Source organism: Mytilus edulis, chromosome 9 (assembly GCF_963676685.1).
Source record: "Mytilus edulis chromosome 9, xbMytEdul2.2, whole genome shotgun sequence".
NCBI classification, from domain to species: Eukaryota; Metazoa; Mollusca; class Bivalvia; order Mytilida; family Mytilidae; genus Mytilus; species Mytilus edulis.
In genome coordinates, this window is record NC_092352.1 from 55410247 (window position 1) to 55435783 (window position 25537).

The following is a 25537-nucleotide window of genomic DNA, read 5'->3' on the forward strand; positions in this document are numbered from 1 at the left end:
ACCACGGTCTTTTGTTTTTAAACTGTTGATATTGGAATTAGGTAAAAAGTCAAAGTTGAAATCATAAATAAGTGATCCGTGAAAATTGTTTTCGAAAATCTAATTTGTTCATAATTCTTTAAAGTAATAAACTTTTTTCAAATAACTTTTAATCTTCCCTCATTTGATCACCAGCATGGCTACAGGTATTACTTTCAAAGGTATTGGGAGGGGTGTGAGGTGACACGTCCAGGTATTCAAGCGATTTCCTGTCGGGCTTGCAAGTTCATGCATCGTTTCACTTCTGCATGTATTGATCAGTGTACACGGCTGATAACTTATAACTTTCCATTTTGAACTATCAGATGTATAATATACAACTCTGTCTTACTTGTCATTACTAAACTCATACGCTTGTTTATAAATAACATTTCTGGTGTAAAGAATATTATTCATAAAAATATAAATAATACCCAAAAAATAAGATTTGATGGAATTAAAATCTATTTAAATATTTTTTCCAAGGGTGAATTTGGGAAAATGTAATATATACTCATTGTCAATGGTGAAGGACAGATTGGAACATACCAGAAATATTGATTTATAAAATGTACGCACTTGCCGATGATTCGTTTATACGACTGGGTTGAAAGTTATGGAACTAAAGCGCAAATTAAAATATATACATGTATACATTAAACATAAGAAAAAAAACCATATATTTTGAATAAATTGGGGTAAAAGTTTTGTAAATAGACTAGTCCACGTATGCCAACAGAAGGTAATCATCGAATGTCGATAGACTATTGTATACCAGAAGAAGAAGAGAACCAATTTGATTTAAATACAGGTCGATGTATAACTTTTGCTTTGGTTCATTGAAGTTGTCACGGGAAATAGTAAAATCACAGATTTATATTTCAATAAGATTGTTCTCGAACAAAGGAAGGAATTCGTCATCACAATTGTAATATATGCCACTGGACGAACACTAATTATCCCCAAGGGATGTGAATATTTTGCTGGCAAACTTTTGAGTATCAAAGTTTCAAATTAATTTCAGGATTTATTTTCTCTCTTGGTATTCAATAACAGAAAAAAGAATAAATTACTTGTCCGCTAAATAGGGGTATTCTTGTCAGATAAAAGACTTTTAGTTACATTTAAAAAAAATATGGAAATATGACATTAAATTGGTTCTGTCGTTTTTTTAAACATCGTTAAAAAGATGTGTGTCTAAGGTGAACGCCACAAGACAAGAACCCTGTAATACTAGTACGACAGTATAGCATTTAAACCTTGCTTCTCAATAATATGGTTGTATCGGAAATCTTTTCATACAAATTGACAACTCATGGTCCGATATGCATGTACTATTTGCCACATAACGCCCATAGATCTTTCTACCATCATCATCTTATTCTTTGATATTGCTGTAAACATCGATGGTTCACACCCAAACAAAATGGGAGTAATGGACCCTCAGAGCTTCTCCGTGTTATACACTTGTGGAACTTAATTCATAGACGAAATTTCTGTATTGAAATGAATCTACATCTCACAAACAGGATTTTCAAATAACGATTTTGAGTAATCACCTTACAAACCAATATAAAAGTATGGCAAGATATAACCATGAAGGAATTTAGTTTTTGTCAGTCGCAAGAACTCATCACAATCATAAACGTATACGTATATATGCATGCAGTTTCAAATATCAAGAACAAGCGGTCGATGTCGATAGTCCGTTTTCTAACTGTTCAGAGTTAGACATGTCACTAGTTCATTCTTGGAAGCCTTCATATTCCCTGTCCAACGATGGGAACTCTTTCTGTTTGTATTGACTATAAATGCTTGTATGGTAATTCTGTCGTTTATCTGTACAAGTGGTTGCATTTCCTCTCCTTTCCCAACAAACAAACGAACGAAACACTACTATTTTGCTTTCTCTGGAGCTCATCCTCAGTGGCGCTTATACGTCAGGAAACTTACATGTATGTATACTAATAATGATTGTTGCAAGAACAACGATGTATGGACAAACTATTCTAAATTCGTCAATATCAGTTATGCATGACTAAGATATAACTACTGTATTACTTATTTGGATTAATGATGGCTATCATGTTCAACATTGCACAAAATTTTATCATAGAATTTAAAAAAAAAAATTGTCAAAAAAAAATAATGCCTTAGCTTAGATAATTGGTATTCTTTTCATAAAAAGTTCGTGTAAATGATTGTCAAATGAATTTAATTATGCAAGAATAAAATGTTAAAAAGAAACTAAAACAAAAAAATCATGCATTTTGTATGTTGTATTTTTTTTTCAATTAAAAACTTTAAAATTGCTATAGTTTTATAAGAATTTAAACACAGCCAGATTTGAATACAAGTTAAAAAAATTCCGGTAAAGTCAATGATATCAAACAGATTGGCAATGGTATAACAAATTGGGTAATATTGCATTTAGTTTTTATTAAAGATTAAAACTACCATTTTTTACTTCATTTACGCCAATTACCGCCAAGAAAGTAATCAAAAATTGTTTCCTTTTATTTTTATACACTTTCGGAATTACGAATCTGAAATTTTATTTTCAATTAATTTACACAATTTAATTATTGTATCTTTATTCTCATCGTGTATTAAACTCTTAGTGTATTAAAATCGTGACAGCATACTCTTTCTAACCCTTTCTGTTTATCCTTTCCAAATAACAACATTTATACCTGTGTACGCTTGAACTCACACCTGCGGCTAAATAGCTACAAGGTAAACAAATTGACCTCAAGCCGAGAAATATACAGTGACCTTTACAAAATAATATACACACTCTGCTCACACTTTAGTTGCATTGAAATGATTATCAAAACAATAACGGTAAATAGAACTGAAATAATTTCAGTTCAATATCAGTAAAAATGTTCAATAAATATTTTATGAAAAAATTCTCAACAATAATTAATGAAATTTATTCGAAAACATTTACTAGAGATAATTTAATAGGAGTTTAATTCATCAAAACAAAACGGTATATGCATATTCATTTTCGTTCATTCTTGTATTGTGGTTAATGACTACGACCATTCGTCAGCTGTGCGCTTTTAATTACGTATATTGTCGATAAGCTATAAGAGTTAAACAGATTTTATTTTTTCCCAGAATTCAATAAATCGGGCTAATACGTCACGACCCACTCGAGAATTCAACCAAAAAAGTTTCAAATACTTGATTTTCTCCGTTATTAGAAGGAATATAAATTTAAAACTTTGCAAATGTGTTTTTTATGTTAAGATGAACATAATTAGATGATAAGTAAAAAATCGCGGAATTTCCCTTTAACAAAATTTTATGAAAATTAAACGAGCCAAATTAGTTTTAGTGAAAGTGTTAAATGTATTGCATTTGTGTTTGAACACTGATTTTCTCTTAAATTGATGCGAATATTTTATATTGCCTAGTATTGCTCAGTATTACCTAGTAAAACCCAGGTATTCCCAGTATTTCCCACTGGGTTGAGCAATACTCATAAAACCCAGGTTTTTGCCAACCCTGTTAACTATGTGCATATTCTGGTAAAAGACAAATTAAAAATAAATACAATAGTAGTTGACACCTTCCATTTAAAAGTGCATCAGTGTCCGGCAAATATTTAAATGGGCTGGAATAAACTTATTGCAATTCCAATAAACATTCCCAGAGTGTTTGGGAATTTGTGTGTGACATATTGAACATTAAAAAATAACTTTAAAAAGAATATGAGTAATTTTTTACAATTTATTTGATAAAATTATGTTGAATTGCAACTTTGACGGAATAGCGCTACCGTAATTTATGAGGTCGTATTTGAGGTCAACAACTGCCTGTAACCTATTAAAATGACGACTATTCATGGTTACAGTATATTTCTTCACATGTCAACCAATCAATAACGGTACTTTTTAATCACTGGATGATTATAAATATGTCAATTTTTTTATTGGATCTTTTCAAAACAACTGTTCTGTCAGCTATTTTGTCGTAAGCCATCTGACTTTAGCTATGTTCAACTTTGACTTTCGGTGTCATTCAGTGCAATAATTAAACAATTGCAACTTTGGGCGATTCATAAATACATCACACAATGAAATTCATGGACGGTGATTGTCAACATCAACAGGTACATTTGTAAGCAGAAAACTTTTTATTTTTCATCTGTCTGTCAATATTTTTTTACGTTGGCAAATAATGACGATTGAAACGTGTTATTAAAAATATCATTTGTAACAGTTCCTGTTACCAATAATTTTTGTCGAGCCTTCGACTTTAGTCGAAAAAGTGAGACTAAGCGATCCTACATTCCGGCGGCAGCGGCGTCCACAAATATTCACTCTGTGGTTAAAGTTTTTGAAAATTTAATAACTTTCTTAAAATATTCTGGATTTCTACCAAATTTGGACAGAAGCTTGTTTATGATCATAAGATAGAATCCAGAAGTAAATTTTGTAAAAATAAAATTCCATTTTTTCTGTTTTTTACTTATAAATGGACTTAGTTTTTCTGCGGGGAAACATAACATTCACTCTGTGGTTAAAGTTTTTACAATTTGAATATCTTTCTTAATCTATACTGGATTTCTACCAAACTTGGACAGAAGCTTGTTTATGATCATTAGATAGTATCCAGAAGTAAAGTTTGCAAAAATAAAATTCCATTTTTCTGTTTTTTACTTATAAATGGACTTAGTTTTTCTTCGGGGAAACATTAAATTCACTCTGTGGTTAAAGTTTTTAAAATTTGAATATCTTTCTTAATCCATACTGGATTTCTACCAAATTTGGACAGAAGCTTGTTTATGGTCCTAAGATAGTATCCAGAAGTAAAGTTTGCAAAAATAAAATTCCATTTTTTTCTGTTTTTTACTTATAAATGGACCTAGTTTTTCTGCGGGGAAACATAACATTCACTCTGTGGTTCAAGTTTTTAAAATTTTAATAACTTTCTTTTACTGTCCTGGGTTTGTACCAAACTTGGACAGAAGCTTGTTTATGATCATAAGATAGTATCCAAAAGTGAATTTTGTTAAAAAATAAATCCATTTTTTCCGTATTACACTTTTAAATGGACGGTTTTCTGCCAGAAAACAACACATTCACTCTGGTTATTTTTTTTAAAAATTAGATAACTTTCTTATACTATCTTAAATTTGTACCAAACTTGGACAGAAGCTTGTTTTTGATCAAAAGTTAGTATCTAGAATGGAAATTTTGTTAATTTTTGGTACCTGTGAATCTGTATTTTACTTATAAATGGACTTAGTTTTTCTTCCAGTTAACATTACATACAGTCTGCAGTTAAAGTTTTTAAAACATTTATTCCATTCATAAACTATCCTGAATTTTTTACCAAACTTGGACAGAAGCTTCTTACAATAAAAAGATAGTATCAAGAGGAATATTTTTATTGATTGTTTTCCTCATTTTTGTTGAGCCTTGGAGTTACAGCAAAAGTAGGCAAGACACTAAATTTTACACACACTATCCTGTAAAATTTTTAAGAAATAAACCTGCTCAAATCGCCTTGGAGGCACATATGGAATGATTTGTGATTGCGATCGTCAAATTTTGACAGATTTTAATTTTGTGATCATCAACTTTTGACAGATTTTAATTTTGCGATCATCAAATTTTGACAGAACTTTATTTTGCAATCAAATTTTGACAGATCTTTTTGGCCATTGTCATATTTTGACGGACATTATTTGTTCATTCGTCAGAATTTGACAGAAATTCTTTTGCTAACGTTTTAATATGACAGACGGTCATTTTTCTAAGTCTAACAGAAATGAATGGTCCAAATGATATTCTCTTTTGACAAATTTGATTGAACCTCAGGCAATCTGATGGTAAATTGAATGTGTTCAATAATTAATAATAATTTAAATACCCTGCACAGTTGGATACCATTCTACGGAAACTTGGGGAGGGGAACCAGAATTGAATATGATAAAAAAAATGTATAGAGCCTCAGTGGTGGATCCAGTGGGAGTTGAACCCCCATTGTTTGATGATCAATTCATTTGAATGTGGACATACATGTGGTTTGAATCCCCCCTTTTTAAAATGGCTGGATCTGCCCCTGAGTCTTCAAGGCAATTAAGAATACTTAAGTAAAATGTTGGGTTCCATAATGCCCAAAATAAAATAAAGTTCTATTTGATTAATTAATGAGATGAAACACCACATTCTTCTCATATACAAAAGTAAGATGTGGTATGATTGCCAATGAGACAACTCTAGAGCAGATACCAACAATTGCAACATTCTACACCTGTATATGTATTTTTTAGGTAGTTCTTTAATTGACATGGGGGATCATGTGAAAGTTAAAAGAAAATCTGCGCACTATAGACTAAAACTGAAAGAAGAAAATCCTCTAAAATATTTAAATTATCTTGAAAAACAACGTGAAAGAGAAAAAAAAATTAGAGACAATCTAAAAAAAGAATTGAAGAAAATAAACCCATCTGATGGAGCAAAAAAACAAAAACATTGACAATTAGAACAACAAAGACAAAGGCAAATTAATTACATTGAAAGAAAGAAATCAGAGAATATAAACTGGAAACCAAAGTATAAAAAGAGAAAGTTTCAGAAACGCAATCCAGAAATGCAATAAAAAGTCGACAGCAATACAATTATGATAAAAAAAGATCAGCAAAAAATATTCCGTCAATGTTAGCATCTTTTTGTCCCTCAAATGCTGACATTAGCAATGCATTTGTCAGTCAAAAAATTACATTACCAATATACAAAAATCAATCTTTTTCTCTTGTAACAAAATCTCTATTTATGATGGATTGTTTTATAGCTTATGGTGTTGTTTATTCTTTAGTTTTTTAGCTCACCTGTCCCGAAGGGACAAGTGAGCTTATGCCATCACTTGGCGTCCGTCGTCGTCCGTCGTCTGTCGTCGTCTGTCGTCTGTTGTCGTAAACTATTTCAAAAATCTTCTCCTCTGAAACTACTGGGCCAAATTCTTTCAAACTTTAACTGAATGTTCCTTAGGGTATCTAATTTATAAATTGTATCCGAAGTTTTGATCTATCAACAAACATGGTCGCCATTGCTAAAAATAGAACATAGGGGTCAAATGCAGTTTTTGGCTTATAACTCAAAAACCAAAGCATTTAGAGCAAATCTGACATGGGGTAATATTGTTTATCAGGTCAAGATCTATCTGCCCTGAAATTTTCAGATGAATCAGACAACCCGTTGTTGGGTTGCTGCCCCTGAATTGGTAATTTTAAGGAAATTTTGCTGTTTTTGGTTATTATCTTGAATATTATTATAGATAGAGATAAACTGTAAACAGGAATAATGTTCAGCAAAGTAAGATTTACAAATAAGTCAACATGACGGAAATGGTCAGTTGACGCCTTTAGGAGTTATTGCCCTTTATAGTCAATTTTTAACCATTTTTCGTAAATCTTAGTAATCTTTTACAAAAATCTTCTCCTCTGAAACTACTGGGCCAAATACTTCCAAACTTTAACTGAATGTTCCTTAGGGTATCTAGTTTGTAAATTGTATCCGAAGTTATGATCTATCAACAAACATGGTCGCCATTGCTAAAAATAGAACATAGGGGTCAAATGCAGTTTTTGGCTTATAACTCAAAAACCAAAGCATTTAGAGCAAATCTGACGTTGGGTAATATTGTTTATCAGGTCAAGATCTATCTGCCCTGAAATTTTCAGATGAATCAGACAACCTGTTGTTGGGTTGCTGCCCCTGAATTGATAATTTTAAGGAAATTTTGCTGTTTTTGTTTATTATCTTGAATATAATTATAGATAGAAATAAACTGTAAACAGCAATAATTTTCAGCAAAGTAAGATCTTCAATTAAGTCAATTTGACCAAAATTGTCAATTGACCCCTTAAGGAGTTATTGCCCTTTAAAGACTTTTTTCACAATTCGTTCATCATGTTGACTTTAAATACTTTTAAAAATCTTCTCCTTTGAAACTGCTTTATCAATTTCAGCCAAACTTAGGCTAAATGAGTTTCAAAGTATCTAGTATAAATTTTATATTTTATTTCCTTGTATGTCAAGAAACATAGCTCCTATGGCTAAAATAGAACATAGGAGAAAATGATTATTTTTTTTGGCTTTTGAAGAAAATAGGACGATCCAAAAAACATTTAAATAAATTGAAAAGCCAAAATAATCATTGATGAGAGATTTAACCAAAAGAATTAAGGTGAGCGATTCAGGCTCTTGAGAGCCTCTTGTCTATGTTGTGTCATATGTACTATTGTTTTTCTGTTTGTCTTTTTCATTTTTATACGACCGCAAAATTTGAAAAAATTTTCGTCGTATATTGCTATCACGTTGGCGTCGTCGGCGTCGTCGTCCGAATACTTTTAGTTTTCGCACTCTAACTTTAGTAAACATTTTAGGAATTAGGGGCCAAAAAGGGCCCAAATAAGCATTTTCTTGGTTTTCGCACTCTAACTTTAGTTTAAGCAAATAGAAATCTATGAAATTTTGACACAAGGTTTATGACCACAAAAGAAAGGTTGGGATTGATTTTGGGAGTTTTGGTTTCAACAGTTTAGGAATTAGGGGCCAAAAAAGGGCCCAAATAAGCATTATTCTTGGTTTTCGCACAATAACTTTAGTTTAAGTAAATAGAAATCAATGAAATTTAAACACAATGTTTATTACCACAAAAGGAAGGTTGGTATAGATTTTGGGAGTTTAGGTCCCAACAGTTTAGGAATTTGGGGCCAAAAAGGGACCCAAATAAGCATTTTTCTTGATTTTCGCACCATAACTTTAGTAGAAGTAAATAGAAATCTATGAAATTTAAACACAAGGTTTATGACCATAAAAGGAAGGTTGGTATTGATTTTGGGAGTTTTGGTCCCAACAGTTTAGGAATAAGGGGCCCAAAGGGTCCAAAATTAAACTTTGTTTGATTTCATCAAAATTGAATAATTGGGGTTCTTTGATATGCCGAATCTAACTGTGTATGTAGATTCTTAACTTTTGGTCCTGTTTTCAAATTGGTCTACATTAAGGTCCAAAGGGTCCAAAATTAAACTTAGTTTGATTTTGACAAAAAAATGAATCGGTTGGGTTCTTTGATATGCTGAATCTAAAAATGTACTTAGATTCTTGATTATTGGCCCAGTTTTCAAGTTGGTCCAAATCGGGGTCCAAATTAAACTTTGTTTGATTTCATCAAAAATTAAATAAATGGGGTTCTTTGATATGCCAAATCTAACTGTGTATGTAGATTCTTCATTTTTGGTCCTGTTTTCAAATTGGTCTACATTAAAGTCCAAAGGGTCCAAAATTAAACTTAGTTTGATTTTAACAAAAATTGAAATCTTGGGGTTCTTTGATATAATGAATCCAAACATGTACTTAGATTTTTAAAGCAATTGCTTTTATGCCGTCGCGTATGGCCATCTTTGTGACCCAGATCAGAGACTCCGCCCAGATCAAGCCATGGTATTTTGTTAAACAGGCTCCTGGTCAGTCATTCTTTAACACCTATGTATGTTTTCTAATGCAATACATAGCTTGAAACTTTAAAAAAAAGTTAGTGGATTTAAGAAGTTTCAGAATATGTTCTTGTAGATGTATTTTTGTATTTAAAGGGTCAACCGTTTGACTATCAAATAACATAGAAGTCCGAGTGAAAAAAAAGTATATTTTTATAAATGCGATTCCGTTTTCCGCCGTTCGTACGCTGTTTCAACAAAATATGGATTCATTTCAGTTGTTGATTTAGTATTGAAAATTTAACTGAATTATCTCCTAATAAATACGGTTTTTTATGTTTAATTTGTGTTTCTTTAAGAGGTCAGGTGCTCTTGTTCATTCATAAAATTATCGTTCATTCATACATTTATCGTAAAATCAAAATCACTACACAGGTTAATGCGTAGTGTCAAATTATTACCTGTAATCTAAAAATAGACAAACTTTATTTGCGCAAATTAAAGAGGGACGAAAGATACCAAAGGGACAGTCAAACTCATAAATCTAAAACAAACTGACAACGCCATGGCTAAAAATGAAAAAGACAAACAGAAAAACAATAGTATACATGACACAACATAGAAAACTAAAGAATAAACAACACGAACCCCACCAAAAACTAGGGGTGATCTCAGGTGCTCCGGAAGGGTAAGCAGATCCTGCTCCACATGTGGCACCCGTCGTGTTGTTTATGTAATTACAAATCCGGTAAATAGTCTAATTCGGTAGGTCACATTCATGAAAGGGAAGGGGATTGTAGTTACGACGTAAGGAACATATCCGATATCATTTGTGAAACGGTTATTTCATAACGGTCAACCAACTCGTGATGGCGTCCGTAAAATTTACGAAGGGATGATTTCAACTTCACCATTTGAAGCAAATAATTTAGCGGAACGAAACCCTTGTTGAAAACACATAACAATAAGTTCGTTTTCCTTTTCTGTCAAAACTCCGTCATATTTATCGATCACCTTACTAATGAAATGGACCCGTCCAAACGTAGTAGATGCCAAGTCGGTCCACATGAAGAGATATTTACAATTTGGAATTTTCTAGTTTATTAATACAAAGATTGAAAAAAAGTACGTCTTTTTAAATATCATGATCAAAACTGGGTTTGTATAACAAATGTCAGATGAAACCATTATCCTCGTCTTTTCAGTGAACAAGTCTACTACGTTTGTTGACACTCGACGGTCCACCGTGTTAGCAATTTTATTTCACATGTTTTCGAAATATTGAAGATCATTTTTCGCAATGTTTTCTAAAAATTGATAAATATCAAAGCAACGTAGAGCTGTTTGTTCTTGTTCGTATAATAAAATTGAGAATGGAAATGGGGAATTTGTCAAAGAGACAACAACCCGACCATAGAAAAACATACAACAGCAGAATTAAGGTCACCAACAGGTCTTCAATGCAGCGAAAAATTCCCGCACCCGGAGGCGTTCTTCAGCTGGCCCCTATACAATATATATACTAGTTCAGTGATAACGATTTAATGTCATGTTTGTCTGTGATGACCCCCCTTTTCGGGATTGCATGAGAATTGTAGTTATCTCATACCCACATGCACTTGTTTCTATCCATAGGAAGGTCGACTATCCATATAAAACTATTTATATGGATAATCGACCTTCCTATGGATAGAAACAAGTGCCTGTGCTCGTACCGCATCAGAAGGACACATATCATCTGAGCAATAATGTTTGGAACTTAGTTTTAAAAATGATGACAAAGTAACATTATGAAAATATTTTTATTAAGCTGAAATATACATTTATTCTTTACATGTTTATGTCTTGTAAGATATTTTATTTCTTTCCCGTTTTTTAACATTTGCGTCTGGAAAGTTGAAATGTTTTAACTTAATCATTTGTGTTAATGGTTAAATATAAATTAATAATGAAAATTTGGTAAAATTAAATCAATAAAGGAAATTATTGCCAAGGAAGTTACAAACACTACCAGGGGATAATCCATGATGATTTCTTTTTGAGTTATATGTTTCAGCACATGTATATTTGACCCCAACTTTAGCCTGGTAAACGTGTTGTCTCCTTGTGAAATATAAAACATATTAAAAATGACTTTCTGCTAAAGTCTTTTATTTATATAAAGTTAAAACCTTCTTACTTTTAACTAGACAACACTCATGTCAGGTTTAATTCTTGTATATATGTGGATGAAAAATAAAAGTCCCCAAACATTAATATGGCAGCAATTGCTTTTACAGCCTTTAAGGCTTTGATTGATTATGGGCCCAGTTTTCAAGTTGGTCCAAATCATGATCTAAAATTATTATATTAAGTATTATGCAATAGCAAGACTTTTCAATTGCACAGTATTGTGCAATGGCAAGAAATATCTAATTGCACAATATTGTGAAATAGCAAAAAAAAAATTAATTAGAGTTATCTTTCTTTGTCCAGAATAGTAAGCAAGAAATATCTAATTGCACAATATTGTGCAATTGCAAGAAATTTTTTTAATTGGAGTTATCTTTCTTTGTCCAGAATCAACTTGAATCTTTGTTATATACAATATACAATGTATATTCACTTTTTACTACCAACTGATAAATTAAAATAATCTTTACCATTCAGTGATAACAAGCAGTTTTTTTTACATCTTAATATTTTATGATGTATTTAAATGAGTACTTATTGTTGCAAACTCCATTAGAAATTTTAATTGAGATTAGTTTTGGAATAAGGGAAAGGGGATGTGATTAAAAAAATTGGGTTCAATTTTCTCATTTGATATTTCATAAAAAAAAAAGAAAATTTCTTTAAACACTTTTTTGAGAGGATTAATATTCAACAGCATAGTGAATTGCTTTAAGAGAAAACAAAAATTTTAAGTTCATTAGACCACATTCATTCTGTGTCAGAAACCTATGCTGTGTCAACTATTTAATCACAATCCAAATTTAGAGCTGAATCCAGCTTGAATGTTGTGTCCATACTTGCCCCAACCATTCAGGGTTCAACCTCTGCGGTCGTATAAAGCTACGCCCTGCGGAGCATCTGGTTAGCCATGGCGTTGTCAGTTTGTTTTAGATTTACGAGTTTGACTGTCCCTTTGGTATCTTTCGTCCCTCTTTTAGCCAATGTTATCTATAGCAGTAAAATCAACTTTACTCAACTTTAAGCAAAACTATCAGAGAGAGTTTAATGGCATTAATTTTGTCAAAATGTCTGCCAAAAATGACATAAAGGAACATTTTTTTTTAATTTGTTAAATAAAAGATTATTATTAGGGGAATAAATTTTCTTTTTGCATATTTTGATTGTGTACCTTATTTTCTACTAATTTGCCAAAAAAATAGTAAAATAGAACAAAAAAATATATTTTCAAGGTAGTTGTTTGTGCACTTTTACATGGAAGATGTCAGGTTCTGTTGTCAGGAATTAATGGATCCTCCATAATACAATTTCTGAGTAAAAGACATATTTTGAAATATTTTTTCCAATTGCACAAATATTACAATATTTGCTCCTTATGTAATAACACAAAACAGATATTATGACATTGTTTATAATAAAATAAATTTTCCAGGGGAAAAACTAAATTTTGACACTGCAAGCAAAGTCATTTAGATGTCAAAATTCAGTTCAACAATAGACAAAACTCTCTACAATGCATACCTGTAGCCAGGGGGGGTTCGTGGGTTTCGGACGAACCCCCCCCCCCCCCCCTTGAAAACAAATAAGCACTGTTAAAGTCAATGTTCTGTTCGAATTGTGTTTGTTAAAGTCAAGTTCATGAGTTCAAATCCCCCCCCCCCCCTGGAAATTCCTGGCTATTGGCCTGTAATGCATACATTTCAAGCTCTGTATTGACCAGAAGTCATTATATTTGTTGTCTTATGGTTTCTTTAACTTTTTTTCATAGTAACAAGTCAAATAAAGAACACAGAAGAAAATTTATCAAAAACTGGAGGTAAATAATATTTTAAAAAACTACTATGAGATCTCACACATTTCACACATTTAAAAGCATATAATTTTTGGTGATGTTCTTTTCATTGTTCTCAAAACAAAACAAAATGTAGAAAATTGATTATTTTCCTTCAAACATTGAAGATCCTTCAAAATGATATATATATTTATGTATTAGATGTAAAATTCAATTATGACATCAAATTTTCTTGCATTCTTTTGAAATTTCTATTGTTAAGTCATGAAAATAGGTGACCATGTATGATGATGACATACTGAAGGAACACAATTTTCTGTAGATTATTATAATAGAAAGATAAAAATTGTCTATGTATTGTCTTAAATCATTAGAGAAACAGATTCAACAACCAAATATTGTATCACATTTGATGCAAAGAGAGCACTTCTAATTGTAAATGTATTTAAAAAGCAAAACATTTTGTGCAATTCCAATACCATAATTCATGCACATGATCAAAAAAATGATACCGAACTATTTTGATAATTTTTGTCGAGCCTGCAACTTTTGTTGCAGAAAGCGCGACATAGGGATAGTGATCGGGGGGCGGTGGCGGCTACGGCTGCGGCGGCGGTGTAAGCGCACTTCTTAAAAGCTTTATATTTTAGAAGGTTGGAGGCCTGGATGCTTCATACTTTGTATATGGATGCCTCATGTTATGAAGTTTCCGTCAGTCACATGTCCAATGTCCTTGACCTCATTTTTATGGTTCAGTGACTACTTGAAAAATAAGTTGAGATTTTTTGTAATGTTAAATTCTCTCTTATTATAAGTAATAGGATAACTATATTTGGTATGTGCGTACCTTGCAAAGTCCTCTTGCTCGTCAGACAGTTTTCACTTGACCTCGACCTCATTTCATGGATCAGTGAAGGGTTAAGTTTTGGAGGTCAAGTCCATATCTGAGATACTATAAGCAATAGGTCTAGTATATTCGGTGTATGGAAGCACTGTAAGGTGAACATGTCCAACTGGCAGGTGTCATCTGACCTTGACCTCATTTTCATGGTTCAGTGGTTATAGTTAAGTTTTTGTGTTTTGGTCTGATTTTCTTATACTGTATGCAATAGGTCTTCTATATTTTGTGTATGGAATGGTTGTAAGGTGTACAGGTCTACCTAGCAGGTGTCATATGACCTTGACCTCATTTTCATGGTTCAGTGGTCAAAGTTAAGTTTTTGAGTTTTTGCCTTTTTTTTTAATACTTTATGCAATAGGTCAACTATATTTGGTGTAAGGAAATATTTCATGATCTACATGATAGTCGCGCAGGTTTTATTTGACCTTGACCTCATTTTTTATGGTTCATTGCTCAGTGTTAAGCTTTTGTGTTTTGGTCTGTTTTTTTTAAACTATAAGCAATAAGTTAATTTTATTTGTTGTATGGAAGAATTGTTAGCTGTACATGCCTACCTGGCATGGTTCATCTGACCTTGACCTCATTTTCATGGTTCAAAGGTCAATGTTAAGTTTTCTTGGTTTATGCTAAGTTATGTGACAGTTGTAATAAAGTTTTATTATTAGAACTATCAACATAACATCAATGATTAGTAAAGAAGGCGAGACATTTCAGTGTGTGCACTCTTGTTAGTTGAGGTTTATTGTGAAATCATTGAACAATTCTATAGTGTGTATCAACGCTATTTTATAACAAACTCCCTACTATAAAGTATTGTACAAGTTATATGAAAAGTTTAGTCAAATTTTGTACAAATTGAAATTTGTACCTAAGCACTTTTTAATCATGATTTGTACAAAATGTTAACTTGTACACAACATATAAAGTAATGCTCATTAAATATAAAAAAGGACATATGGTATGATTGCCAATCGGCTAATAAATAGAAGGACCTCAGTTTCTGATGAATAAGAAACACTGTGAAATGAAATATTATCAGAGCTATGCAAGAAATTATTTCCTGTTGTTTTTATATGGTAGGACAAAATAAATTATTTCATGTTGTTTTTATATTGTAGGACAAAAGAAATTCGATAAATTTAGTGATGTTCAATTCATCATAAGAAGTAAGTTCCTTATAAATACAACAACAAAAATTAACTTTAAGGATGTACTTAGGTCAGGTTTAGGAATTTGTGTCAGATGTTCTGATGCCCCCGCCTGGGATTAAGTTTTTCCCTTTTCCATCTGTATGTATGTCCCAAAATTGGTTTCCATTCTCTAACTTTAGTTTGCCTCAACCAAATGTTATGAAAATTATACACAATGCCTATTACCACAAAACACACATCAAGTTGGAATTGTGGTAGCTTCAGTGTAACAGTTTAAGAGTAATGCTTCTGTATAAATTGAAAAATTGCTAAAAATTTAGCTTCCGTTCTCTCACTCAAGTTTGCCTCAACCAAATGTTATGAAACTTATACACAATTGCCTATTACAACAAAACACAGATTAAATTTGAATTTTACTTGGGTCACTGTAACCATTATTGAGTTATGACCCTTTATGAATAAAAAAAAAATGGAAAATGTTAAATTTCCGTTCTCTTACAAGTTGCCTCAACCAAATGTTATGAAACTTGTATGCAATGCTTATAACCTTATAAACTTGAGTTTGCCTCAACTAAACATAATGAAACTTATACACATTACTTATAACCACAAAACTCAGATCAAGTGCATTATGGGTAGCATGACTTATTGTCCTGAGTAATGTCCCTTTATGATGTTGTATGCAAGAGGGGATTTTTTTTGTCTTCTGCTCAACCTTTCTCAACAAGTGGGAATCTGACAATGAGGTATTAATTTGGCGTGGCCTAATGTATCTTTCAATAAATTATGATTTACATTAAAAACAATTTGAGAAAATATAAAAAAAATTATCTTAATGTTTAAATATATACAAATAACATTAAATAAATAAAAATGACAAAATTTAAATATCTGATTTGTTTCATTTATTTTTCATTAGGTCCTACCATTGCTGATTCCATTCCTGTATTGGCCTCAGGGATGCTTGCTTGTAGGACATGTCCAAAACAATTTTGGCATCTTGATAGTCTGCTACAACATCATGATATGCAACTTCCGGAAAAGAGGACCGACTGTGGCCATGTTATGTTTCATATTATTTGTGATGTGTGCCTAATTAGGAGGGATAATTGGATAAGAGCAACCGACAGTATCATATGTTTTTGTGAAACTTGTGATAAGACCTATACATCTCTCCTTCAATTTAATCATCATGTGATCTTACTCCACGGAGAGAGAAAACAATGTACTTTTTGTAAAAAAGACTTTTTGCTTAAAAGAGAATTCAGAGACCATGTTTGTGAAAGATTGAAAAAATTAAATCATAGCTATAAGATGGAAAAGTTTGTAATTTGTTATAAGATGACTGTACCTTTAATACAAAAACTATCAAAGCGACAAAAGCTAAATGTTCAAAAAGTTAAAGGAAGTACAAATACTAACAATGGTATAATTTGTAATAATTATGAGGCAGAAGGTGACAACTGTACACGTAAAGTAGAAAATGACATCAATACAACAGATGGTGGCAATGGTACACATTATTTAGCAGAAGGTAGCAATGGTACACATTATCTTGCAGAAGGTGGCAATGGTGCACATTATTTAGCAGGAAAGAAAAAGACAGTAAGCACAAAAGACAGTGCATCCAAGATTGTGAAAACTCCAAGTGAATTATTCATAAGAAGTTGCACTTTAACAGATAGCAAAAGTGAAAAAGAAACATATATTGTCAGAAGAATTAACACTAAAACAGAGGCGGTCACTAGAAGTAACACTAAAGCAGAGATGGTCGCTAACAGTAACACTGAAGCAGAAATGGTCACTTATAGTAACACTGATCCAGAAATGGTCTCTAACAGTAACACTGATCCAGAAATGGTCGCTAATAGTAACACTGAAGCAGTGATAGTCAATAACAGTAACACTGAAGCAAAGATGGTCACTAATAGTAACACTGAAGCTGAGATGGTCGCTAACAGTAACACTGAAGCAGAGATGGTCGCTAATAGTAACACTGAAGAAGAAATGGTCACTAATAGTAACACTGAAGCAGAGATGGTCACTAATAGTAACACAGAAGTAGAAATGGTCACTTTTAGTAACACTGAAGCAGATATGGTCGCTAATAGTAACACTGAAGCAGAAATGGTCGCTAATAGTAACACTGAAGCAGAAATGGTTGCTTATAGTAACACTGAAGCAGAGATGGGCGCTTATAGTAACACTGAAGCAGTGATGGTCGCTAATAGTAACACTGAAGCAGAAATGGTCACTAATAGTAACACTGAAGCAGAGATGGTCACTAATAGTAACACTGAAGCAGAAATAGTCACTAGAATTAAATCTGAAGTAGAGATAGTCACTAATAGTTACACTGAAGCAGAAATGGTCCCTTATAGTAACACTGAAGCAGAAATGGTCCCTTATAGTAACACTGAAGCAGATTTGGTCACTAGAATTAAATCTGAAGTAGCGATGGTCACTAATAGTAACACTGAAGCAGTGATGGTCGCTAATAGTAACACTGAAGCAGAAATGGTCACTAATAGTAACACTGAAGCAGAGATGGTCACTAATAGTAACACAGAAGTAGAAATGGTCACTTTTAGTAACACTGAAGCAGATATGGTCGCTTATAGTAACACTGAAGCAGAAATGGTCGCTAATAGTAACACTGAAGCAGAAATGGTTGCTTATAGTAACACTGAAGCAGAGATGGGCGCTTATAGTAACACTGAAGCAGTGATGGTCGCTAATAGTAACACTGAAGCAGAAATGGTCACTAATAGTAACACTGAAGCAGAGATGGTCACTAATAGTAACACTGAAGCAGAAATAGTCACTAGAATTAAATCTGAAGTAGAGATAGTCACTAATAGTTACACTGAAGCAGAAATGGTCCCTTATAGTAACACTGAAGCAGAAATGGTCCCTTATAGTAACACTGAAGCAGATTTGGTCACTAGAATTAAATCTGAAGTAGCGATGGTCACTAATAGTAACACTGAAGCAGTGATGGTCGCTAATAGTAACACTGAAGCAGAAATGGTCGCTAATAGTAACGCTGAAGCAGAAATGGTCACTAATAGTAACAATGAAGCAGAGATGGTTACTAATAGTAACACTGAAGCAGAAATGGTCACTACAATTAAATCTGAAGCAGAGATGGTCACTAATAGTAACACTGAAGCAGAGATGGTTGCTAACAGTAACACTATAGCAGTGATGGTCACTAATAGTAACACTGAAGCAAAAATGGTCACTAGAATTAAATCTGAAGCAGAGATGGTCACTAAAAGTAACACTGAAGCAGAGATGGTCGCTAATAGTAACACTGAAGCAGAGATGGTCGCCAATAGTAACACTGAAGTAGAAATAGTCACTAATAGTAACACTGAAGCAGAGATGGTCACTAATAGTAACACTGAAGCAGAAATGGTCGCTAATAGTAACACTGAAGCAGAGATGGTCGCCAATAGTAACACTGAAGTAGAAATAGTCACTAATAGTAACACTGAAGCAAAGATGGTTGCTAATAGTAACACTAAAGCAGTGATGGTCGCTAATAGTAACACTGAAGCAGAAATGGTCGCTAATAGTAACACTGAAGCAGAGATGGTCGCTAATAGTAACACTGAAGCAGAGATGGTCGCTAATAGTAACACTGAAGCAGAAATGGTCGCTAATAGTAACACTGAAGCAGAGATGGTCGCTTATAGTAACACTGAAGCAGAAATGGTCACTAGAATTCATTCTGAAGCAGAGATGGTCGCTAATAATAACACTGAAACAGACATTGTCACATATAGTTACACTGAAGCAGAGATTGTTTTTGGAAGTAACACTGTTCCTGGAAATTTTAAGAATCCTACCCAAATTAATGAGATTCAACTTCAAGATTCATTTATAGTTAAAGAGCAGATAAAAACAACACAGGTCAATTGTTTCTGCAGCCCATGCAAATTATTTTTTAGTTCTCTCAAGAAGTTAAATGCACATGCTTGGAGTGTACACAGACAGATACAATGTGTGATTTGTCATATATATTTTACAAATCATTTAGGTATGTGTAATCATGAATGTGCTAGAGTGATTGTACAAATGAAAATAAATCCTTTGACTCAAATAATTGTACATTTTGGGTCAGAAAATAAAATATTAGAAAGGAGAGTCAGAGGGCAATACAATCAATGGTATGTTTTTGTTAAAGATAATCCCAAGACATTAGAAGAGACTAAAACTAAAGATATACGTTTACCATGCTATTGCAGAACATGCAAAATAGGGTTAATTTCTCTTTCTCAATTAAATGATCACATCTATAATGTGCATACAACAAGAGCAGAGTGCATATATTGTAAGATGGATTTTGATTCAACTGAAGAAATGGGTGATCATTTTTGTGAAAAATTGAATACAAAGTTGAAGGAGGACATTTTGACTGAAATTACTGCATGTCCTTCTTTGGATCATTTTGACAAAAGAAAAAGAAGAGGAATTGAAGTGATGCCATGGCTAAGAATGTCAGCAAAGACACTACGGCAGCTTGCACAGGAGAAGTTAGATAAGATCATGTTTAAAAAAAAAACATATGTAAAAAAGACTGATGAACAAAAAAAAGAGATATTTGTAAAAATGACTGATGAACAAAACAGAGAGATATTTGTAGAAAAGACTGATGAACAAAAAAAAGAGATATTAAACCAAATTTTGAACAAAGAAATGAAAAAAACATTTTATTGTTTTAATTCCAAAAGGAAACAATTTGTCAAAAAATCCTGTCCAGTTTGCTCTAGGATTTTTTTTGGGACATCTGATCAAAGTCTTTATGAGCATTTCTATAAAAAGCACCAAAAAGACACAAAGTACTGTCGTTTTTGCCAACAGGCATTTTTTGCTGACAATCATGAATGCAAGAAAGAAAAAGAAGAAAGTTATATGAATAGGAAAGGAAATAAAAACAAAATTAAAGAAGAACTAGTTGGAGAAGAAAGCATCAAGTTGCAAAAATGTCCACAATGTTCATATATAAAAAACTTCTGCAAAGAAAACATTCATAATCAAACTTGTACAATAAAAGCTTGTATTTCTTGTGAAAACTGCAGGGAATGCGAAGGTAAAAACTGTTTTTACTGTGGAAAAATTTTTCATTTTGAAAGTTTGACCTGGAGACATGTGAAAAAAAAGCATAGGTCAACAAAAACCGGTATTTTTCACTGTTATTTATGTAACATTACAATCAACACTTTAGAACAACTACAACTTCATGTAAAGACTGTTCACCCTCTCGTGGATGCCTTGAGTATTTATCGTAAAAAAACGAAATATAGACAATGTCGCCGTAAAAAAAAGAGCATTGAACAAAGATTAGCAGATGCTAAAAAGCAAAGGAAGAAATATCAGGAAAAACACAAAGATAGGTACAAATGTGAGGTTTGTCAAGAAAAGTTCACTTACTATATTATGCTGAGGAAGCATATTGCAAATGAACATGAAAGGGAAACTTTTGGCTGTAATATATGTAACATGCAGTTTAAGCATAAAAAAACATTAGAAAGACACCAAATGAAGGGACATGTGCAAGTATGTGAAAAAGAGAAACCTAAACATACCTGTTTTGTTTGTGACAAGAAGTATTCGACTTCGAGAAGTTTGAGAAGACACAATTTCAAGGAACATTTAATTGAGGACAAACATATTTCCAAGTTGAGGGAAAATGTTGCTTGTGAGCAATGTGGTAAAATTGTGATGAGAAAGTGTATGAGGTTACATTTACTGGTTCATCAAGAAAAAGAGTTTATGTGTGAAGTTTGTGGAGAGAAGTTTCGTAGACCTGATGATTTGAAAAGGCATAGGCAAAAACATATAAGGAAAAAATATGTGCTCAAGTCCGAAACATCAGGGTATAAATGCTTAATATGTGGGTTGATTTTATCTACCAATGGTGCAATAAAAAGACATTTTAGTTTGAAACATTCAAGTGAAAAGATTGCTTTACAATGTAAAATCTGTGGCAGATTATATGCAAGTAAACCTGTGTTAGATATACACATGAAACTGAAACATTCTGACAAATCTTTCCAATGTGAAATATGTAATAAGAAATTCTATTACAATTACCTGCTTAAAAACCATGTAAAGATCGTTCATGAAAATTATAAGCCTTTTCAGTGTGACATTTGTAATTTCAGGTGTTATATGAAATCTGCACTTGTATCACATATGAAATACAATCATTAATTCAGCTTTATACTATTGCTGGGTGTTGTTTATGTGCATTTGTGATCCAGGGAGTTGTTGAGGGGATGTAAAAACAAATTGTTTAATGAAGAAAAAAATATGTGAATGTTTCATGGTGTGCCGGGGTTGAAATGTCCCCACTTTTAAATTACTGCATTGGTGTCTAATGTGTACTTATGTTAGAAGCGTATACCAAACTATATTTATTTTAATGTTTGTGCAATTGAACCATTATTATGATAACATTAGTCATAGAAAAGTGCAATTAATGTTCTTTTTGCAAGAATTTTTTTTTCTTTTTAGAAATTTTATTTTATCAAAATAAATTTTAAAACCTATCTTTTCCTATTTTATTTCAAAATTCTGTCTCATAGATGTCTTTGTATGCACAAAAATGTGTTTTTTCATGACCAATCAAAGCAAATTTTGGAAATTTTTAACGACTCAACTACCTTGAAAAATAGTACAGTGACCCATAATTTTTATCATTTTTTTTAAAAAGCAATGTAAAATCTTCATATTCGCAAAGAAGAAAAAAAATCTGTCATTTTTTTTTCTATACCCCTAATTTATCTTAACTTTTATAATATCTTCTTCTCTGAAATAACTAGGCCAAATTTAACCAGGAAAATATATACTGACATATTGTTCCCAGATTTAACTAATTTACAAACTCATCATTGGGGTATCTTGTTCAAAGGATGTCTAATGACCCATCTTTGCTAGCCAAGGTTTATGGACAAGTCTTCTCTACTTAACCACAATAAATAGATAAAATCTGATATGGGCAAATATGTATAGATTATTGAGCTCCACCCTATTGTCCATTTTTAAGTCAAAACTATTACATGACTTCTTATTGGAGTTACTGCTTTTAAATGACAATTTTACCCTTTTCTCATTTTTTTGCTTATTTTCTAGACAACTATAATAGATAAAGATATACTCATAATTACAAGAATGATCCACAAGACAAAATCCACAAAAAAGTCATTAGTCTGAAGTTACCGTCTTATAGAGTTATTGCCCTTTACAGACGAATTTTACTAAAAAAAAATAGATTAATAGAAATTAAAAGTAAAATTAACAAGACAAAAGTGTGTTGATTCATGATAGGAGCGATTACCATTGAATGATGACTTTTTTTACCCTCTTGTATTTTGGACAAAAACTAAAAAAGATGGAGAGAAATTGTAAACTAAAATAATATCAGTTCAACTGAATGGGATTTTTGTCATGAAATCTATTCCAGCCTACCTTGAATGATGATTCTTTTTTACCCTCTTGTATTTTGGGCAAAAACAAAAGAAGGTGAAGAGAAATTTTAAACTAAAATAATATCAGATCAACTGAAAGGGATTTTTGTCTTGAAATCTATTCCAGCCTACCTTTAATGATGACTTTTTTTACCCTCTTGTATTTTGGGCAAAAACTAAAGAAGATGAATAGAAACTGTAACTAAAATAATATCAGATCAACTGAAAGGGATTTTTGTCATGAAATCTATTCCAGCCTACCTTTAATGATGACTTTTTTTACCCTCTTGTATTTTGGGCAAAAACTAAAGAAGATGAATAGAGATTGTAACTAAAATAATATCAGATCAACTGAAAGGGATTTTTGTCATGAAATCTATTCCAGCCTACCTTGAATGATGACTCTTTTTTACCCTCTTGTATTTTGGGCAAAAACTAAAGAAGATGAATAGAAATTGTAAACTAAAATAATATCAGATCAACTGAAAGAGATTTTTGTCATGAAATCTATTCCAGCCTACCTTGAATGATGACTCTTTTTTGCCCTCTTGTATTTTGGGCAAAAACTAAAGAAGATGAATAGAAATTGTAAACTAAAATTATATCAGATCAACTGAAAGGGATTTTTGTCATGAAATCTATTCCAGCCTACTGTTGAAGATACACATAAGATCTATGTGAGCAACACTGGCTTTTTAGTGTCTCTAATTAACTTTATCTAAAGCAGAATTTATAAGAAGGATATAATTATTTTTTTCAATGAACCATTCATATATTGTCGAGCCTGCGACTTTTGTCGCAGAAAGCTCGACATAGGGATAGTGATCCGGCGGCGGCGGCGGCTACGGCGGCGGCGTTAGCTAACTTCTTAAAAGCTTTATATTTTAGAAGGTAGAAGACCTGGATGCTTCATTCTTTGTAAATGGATGCCTCATGTTACGAACTTTCCGTCAGTCACATGTCCAATATCCTTGACCTCATTTTCATGGTTCAGTGACTACTTGAAAAAAAAGTTAATATTTTTTGTAATGTTAAATTCTCTCTTATTATAAGTAATTGGATAACTATATTTGGTATGTGCGTACCTTGTAAGGTCCTCATGCCCGTCAGACAGTTTTCACTTGACCTCGACCTCATTTCATGGATCAGTGAACAAGGTTAAGTTTTGGTGGTCAAGTCCATATCTCAGATACTATAAGCAATAGGTCTTGTATATTTGGTGTATGGAAGGACTGTAAGGTGTACATGTCCATCTGGCAGGTGTCATCTGACCTTGACCTCATTTTCATGGTTCAGTGGTTATAGTTAAGTTTTTGTGTTTTGGTCTGTTTTTCTTATACTGTATGCGATAGGTCAACTATAATTGGTGAATGGAATGATTGTAAGGTGTACATGTCTAGCTGGCAGGTGTCATCTGACCTTGACCTCATTTTCATGGTTCAGTAGTTATAGTTAAGTTTTTGTGATTTGGTCTGTTTTTCTTATACTGTATGCAATAGGTCAACTATATTTGGTGTATGGAATGATTGTAAGGTGTACATGTCTAGCTGGCAGGTGTCATCTGACCTTGACCTCATTTTCATGGTTCAGTGGTTATAGTTAAGTTTTTGTGTTTTGGTCTGTTTTTCTTATAATATATGCAATAGGTCAACTATATTTGGTGTATGGAAATATTTTATGATCTACATCTTAGTTGCTCAGGTTTTATTTGACCATGACCTCATTTTCACAGTTCATTGCTCAGTGTTAAGTTTTTGTGTTTTGGTCTGTTTCCTTAAACTATAAGCAAACAACCATATTTGTTGTATGGAAGGTGTAATTCCTTTTTATATTCATTTATTTATTTTTAATCAGAAACAATTTGAATATTGAATACAAGAATCTTTTTAATGGAAATATGAATAAATCATACATTTTTGTTATAAGTAATAATTACTGAACACTGATTAAATGAAACTTTGGAAGGTGTGGAAATGTTAGAGCATTAGCTCACTCATGCATGAACATTTGTCCTGTACTACAGTTCACCACAACCATATTAATTAATCGTTTAAATGTGTACAGATTGAACAATATTTTCTTTCCACAAAGTTAAAGAATAACATTTACAGAATTGTTTTATACATATGATCTAAGATAAGTATACTTTGGTTTTAAATATAATCATGATTTGATGGTAGCAAATATAAATTAAATGACTTAAGTTAACATATTGTTAAAATTTATCCTTTTTGCAGATCTATTATTTTCAATAATTATACATGTATTCTTATTGATTAAATTAGTTATTTTTTTTTTATTAAAAGCATAAAATAGTAATATTACTAAGTATATAGAATGATAGATGTGAGAAATATCAATTAATAATATTTTTAAGCTTAATTATATTATGTAACAATGTCCTTTTACAATAAACAATTATACCCTCACTTTAAAAAAGTGCAGGTATACTGTTTTACCTCTGTCTGTTCATTGGTCAGTCCATCAATCCATCTACCACTCCGTCCATCCATCCGTCTGTCCTTTTGTCTGTCTGTCCGTCACATGAATATTTTCATCACATCT

At 32.2% G+C, this 25537-nt stretch overlaps 1 protein-coding gene across 4 annotated transcripts in view; it reads left to right on the top strand.

Moving 5' to 3' along the window:
• The window catches only part of LOC139489785 (uncharacterized), a 324072-nt gene that overhangs the window by 168828 nt on the left and 129707 nt on the right, over window positions 1-25537 (top strand). For 2 of the 4 annotated variants that reach the window (XM_071276616.1, XM_071276617.1), the window contains exons 18-20: window positions 13419-13466; window positions 15462-15509; window positions 16414-21865. The exons of the other annotated variants lie outside the window; for them this stretch is intronic. In XM_071276616.1, coding sequence (XP_071132717.1) covers window positions 13419-13466; window positions 15462-15509; window positions 16414-21716 — 5399 coding nt within the window. In that variant the 3' untranslated portion in view covers window positions 21717-21865. Of the gene's footprint in view, window positions 1-13418; window positions 13467-15461; window positions 15510-16413; window positions 21866-25537 lie in introns of those variants that run through there. 4 annotated transcript variants of the gene reach the window in all.